The sequence below is a fragment of the Poecilia latipinna genome, unplaced genomic scaffold (genome assembly GCF_001443285.1).
Source record: "Poecilia latipinna isolate Pla-1442-1.1 unplaced genomic scaffold, P_latipinna-1.0 Scaffold1419, whole genome shotgun sequence".
NCBI classification, from domain to species: Eukaryota; Metazoa; Chordata; class Actinopteri; order Cyprinodontiformes; family Poeciliidae; genus Poecilia; species Poecilia latipinna.
In genome coordinates, this window is record NW_015114035.1 from 63,064 (window position 1) to 67,893 (window position 4,830).

General features: G+C 40.0%; 1 protein-coding gene across 1 annotated transcript in view; it reads left to right on the top strand.

Annotated features, from left to right (window-relative positions):
- Nucleotides 1-2,609: 2,609 nt before the first annotated feature.
- The window catches only part of fgf4 (fibroblast growth factor 4), a 23,689-nt gene continuing 21,468 nt past the window's right edge, over nucleotides 2,610-4,830 (top strand). The window contains exons 1-2 of the mRNA XM_015056938.1: nucleotides 2,610-3,037; nucleotides 4,170-4,273. Coding sequence (XP_014912424.1) covers nucleotides 2,752-3,037; nucleotides 4,170-4,273 — 390 coding nt within the window. The 5' untranslated portion in view covers nucleotides 2,610-2,751. The remainder of the gene's footprint in view (nucleotides 3,038-4,169; nucleotides 4,274-4,830) is intronic.

Here is a 4,830-nt window from a genome sequence, read left to right on the forward strand (position 1 = left end):
GCCGCTGTATTCAGCTGCAGCTTCTACTGACTGCATGTGTCACTGCTCCAAGCAGGAACGAACCATTTCATGCAGATAGAGGTGGGGCAGGGGGTTCAGGGCAAATATGGATGTGTGTTTTTTGGTCAGGGAGGGGTAACATTAAACTTTTGTTGCTAAAAACAATCTTTGAAAATACAATATGATTAATTTTGTATTTGACAGGACCCCGATTTTTTTAATTTTATGTCTATGAACAAAATCTGAATAATTAAATTGTGGAGGGCCCCCTGCTGGTCAGGGCCCCTAGAATCCTCATCACTTTTCACCCCTTTACCTGGTTCCAGCTCTTCAGGCCCTGAAAAACTGGGCCTCACTTTAGCCTGTTTTCTTTTGGTCCTCTGCACTGGCTTCCTGGTTGGTTTACTGGTATTTCTAGGCCAACATAACCCATGCTGAGGCACCTCATGACAACCTCAAACATTTGTGTTCATGCAGTTTTGTAGCCTGCAAAGGAGCAATGCAGTCATACCTTTCAGAGCAGTCAAATGTGAATAAGAGAAAACAGTTCATGCATGGTCACTGAGGAGAAAGACAGAGCCTGAGCAAAGATCAGACATTCAGAAAATCCAGCGTACCCGCTCCTCAGTCATAGTCAGTAAAATAGAATATGTATTCTGATTAGCCCTGTTTATAAGAATAAAATAACCTTTTGAAAATAAAGATTTTTAAGCAGATATTAAGCATATTTTCATAAGCCCACATGTAAAAAAAAGAATGTTGGTCTCGCATAACTTTTCAATGTTAAATGTCATGTTTTAGCAATATGTAAGCAAAAAAAATCTTAATAATTACCATAAATTAAGACTCGAAACAATCCATCTGTGGGGAATTATTCTAATGTGTTTCACTTTAGGCAAGGTAAGGTTGTTTGTATGGTATCCTCAGAACAAGGCAGATCAACTTGCTTTACATGATGAAAACAACAAGCAAGCAACAAACATGCAAGCTCTCAGATGTCATGGCTGAAATCAGCAGCGTTCTGGATCAGTTGCACCTGTCTGATTCGTTAGCAGACGCTGCTGCAGTAATCAATGCAACCAAAGATAAACAATGAGTTTCTCTACATCTTGTTGGGACATTAGTTCTCTAATCCTAAAAATGTTCTTTAGAAGGCTGACTTCTTATTTTTTTTACGTGTCTCTGAGGTGAATCAAATTACAATTAACCTGTCAATAATATTTTAATTTATTGGATATGACTATATATAGAGCTGGTGGCTCTACTGGCTTAAATCAGACTGTAAAATAAATGAAAAAGAGACAGCAACACAAAAATTTCATAAGAAAGACTTTTGAAGATGAAATATTAAGGTCAATGCTGTAAAATAATTAGTCCCAGAACTGGGGATGATCAATATTCAGTTGTTTGGGTGTGTGTGTGTGTGTGTGAGTGTGTGTGGGTGTGTGTGCGTGTGTGTGTGTTTGTGTGTGTTTGTAATACCTTGTGGGGACGATTTTCCTGACATATACTACGTTGTGGGGACCAATCGCCGGAGCCTGGTCCCCACAAGGGGAAACCCTGTTTTTGGGTCAGGGGTCAGAGTTAGGGTTAAGGTATGAATTGAGTTTTGGATAGGGGTAGGGCTAGGTATGTGATGGTTAGGGTTAGGAAAAGGGTAAAGGTAAGGTTTAGGCTGTAGAAATGAATGGAAGTCAATGGAAAGTCCCCACAAAGATAGCAACACAAACATGTGTGTGTGTGTGTGTGTGTGTGTGTGTGTGTGTGTGTGTGTGTTGTGTTTGCGAGGTGGAGTAAGCTTAGGGGGGCCTGAAATTGTTTTGTCTGAGTTGTAGAAAATCATAAATTTAACATTTATAGAAAAAACTGACTTGCATTATGAATCACCACAAAAAAAGGAAAAAGAAACACACACACACGCACATACACACACACTCACGCGCACACACACACACACACACACACAGATGTAGAGTAGAATCTGCAGAACAAAAGAGTCTCTTGGACTGATATTCATTTACTTATATTACCAAAATTAATTTTAAAATAATAAATGAATCCTATTAATACACAGCTGAGGGATGAAATAAGGCTTGGTGACAGTGACAGTACTTAACATGCTTAACAGGCTGTATTTAGTCTAACCATTGTTCAGTGAAAGGGCTTGGGGCATGATTTCCCCTCCACCAGTCTTAAGTGCTGCTTTTTTCATTTAGCTGAATTGGACCTGTGTTTTTTCCTGTTATTGTTCATTTATAGATCTGTCTCCTGTCTCGGCAACACGGTCTGTTAACTTGGCTGTTTCCTATTTTACATCCTTCAATACATAAATTAGGATATTTTGTTACTGATAATGAACGTCTCGCACAAAGACTTGTTTTCTATTATAATAAAGCCTTTATTAGTATATTTTCCAAAATGTCTTAACTTTTCCCCGAGATAAGTTCTCTATTATTTGGTCACAACAAAGCGGCCTGTTCTGTTTGGTAAAGTGAGTGTTTTAGTTTGTAGTTTTCTTTTAAGTGTCGAGCTGTGATGTAATGTGTCTGCAGGTATAAATATAGAGGCATGGCTGCTCAGCGTCCATGCAGATCAATGTCGCCCCGGCGCTGAAGTCAGTGCGCCTGTAGGTCTGGGAATGAGCGCAACTTTTACACACTTATCTGTGTCGCGCCGCTGCTTCGCCTGTGTTGTACTGTCATCTCACTGGGAGAGCGCACGCCGGATTCTGCTTTCTGAGTCAAACTTGGCATGGGTTCTTTGTCGGCCCTGAGGACCGTCCTAGTTTTGAACCTGGTTACGGCCCTCGCGGGATGCGCCCCCGGTTTGAACGGGACAGCGGAGCGCTGGGAGGCCCTCTACTCCCGCTCTCTGGCACGTATCCCGGGGGAAAAGCGGGAGGAGATCAGTCGGGACGGAGACTACCTCCTAGGCATTAAACGGTTGCGGCGCCTCTACTGCAACGTGGGGATTGGTTTTCATATTCAAGTGTTACCCGACGGCAGAATAACAGGAGTGCACAGCGAGAATCGTTACAGTAAGTGGCTTTAATTATTATTATTTATTGACCCGAATTGATCCATCAGGGATCCATACGATACACCTGTATCGTAGCTTTTTAACCAAAGTCCATAGAGAAGTCGAGCTGTTACTAAATAATTGAAAAATATTTTCAGTCGCCTTAGGGATGTAAATGTAAACTATAGGAACTAACTCACCGTAACTCATCCGTCTTACCCAGGTTTGAATCCTTATCAACACCTTAGCTCTTTCCACCTGATCCAGGCCTCTAGATCCCCAAGAGGCGACCGCTTCAAAACATCTGGAGTCCCTCTTCGGTTCCTCAAATCAGCACAAATATGCGCAAGCTTTTGCGCCTGACGTGTAACCAGAGCTTGCTGTAATCCGGGCCTGGAGCCAGCAAGAACCCTAAAGTTAGGTCAGGCCTGGCTGTGAAGACAGATTAACCCCCGCGCTCCAGCGCAGGCATACTTATGCACCACTTTATATTATGCGTTTTTGGACTGGGGACCTGCTGTGTAACTAATGAACACTTATATTTTTTCATTGCTGCTATAACTTGTGGATCCAAAATGTTAAAAAGACAAGCGTGGAGCTGTCAGGTTATTCTTACAGCTTTGTTCTATTTAAAGCCAAGACATAAAATCTCAGAAAAGCACCTGATACAAAAGCTCAGAAACCGCTCCATGCAGCCTGAGGCCAAAGCAGAACATTCTTACATGTTAAGCCTCACATTTGTTTCTGTACAATTCATACACCTTCTGCAAAGAATGACCAGGTCTCCTCTGGTTTAGTTTACAAGGCAGTCTTGACATTTTTGTACCAAAGCATTAAAAGGAAACTTTCAGACCAATTTCATGCCAAAAAAAATAAAGCAAAAAAACTGGTAAATGACACTTTGCTTAAGGGTTTCCAAACTTAAATTTTAGACACTTCATAGTTTTAAATTACTATCAAAAAAATGAACAGTTGAGCTTTTGTGTAAAATGTTGGACTGATTTTGGAGCTGAATAATGCCCAAATGTTTTGTTAACTTGAAAAGCAAAGTGTGATAACTCCATTTGCTGACAGATAGAAAGCTAGAATTGTGAGAAGACATTTTTTTCCTTGACGGTCGGTTTCAACATGCATTCTTTATGTTTCTGAAGGTCTGCTACAGATCTCTCCCGTGGAGAGAGGGGTGGTTACTCTGCTGGGTGTTCACAGTGGGCTCTTTGTGGCCATGAACCGAAGAGGAAAACTTTATGGATCTGTGAGTGTTTATGGATCTGTATTCAGTTCTTCTTTTAATGGATACATGTTCTGTTGTCTTCTGTAAAAGATATTTTGTTACTGCTTTAACAACCAGCTGTGTTTGCATGTGATGTCAATTTCCCAGGCTGGCTAATATTTTAGATGTCATGAATTCAAGTTATGTTGTCTCCACCAAACTGCTATCTTGATAATATGCTGGTGAAAATGTGTGAGTTTCCATATTAAGAAAATGAAATGGGTATATTACAGTCAATAACAAACAAGCAACAGCAGAAATAACACCTCTGTGTTAAACTAAACTTCAATGTGTCAAAGAAAATCACTTAGTTTTTTTTATTTATTTTTTTTATAAAATCTCAAAGGTAATTAGTTGCAACATACAAAAACATTTGTTGTATGTTGTATTAGAATGGGAAGACTTGCAAATGCTTTCTGGTGAACAGTTACATTATCCTTTTATTCTAACAGGTGCGTGTCAATTAATTTTATATGGTTATGTAAATACATAACAGGCTCAGATTGCTTCAAGGTAAATAGTCTTAACTTATATATAGT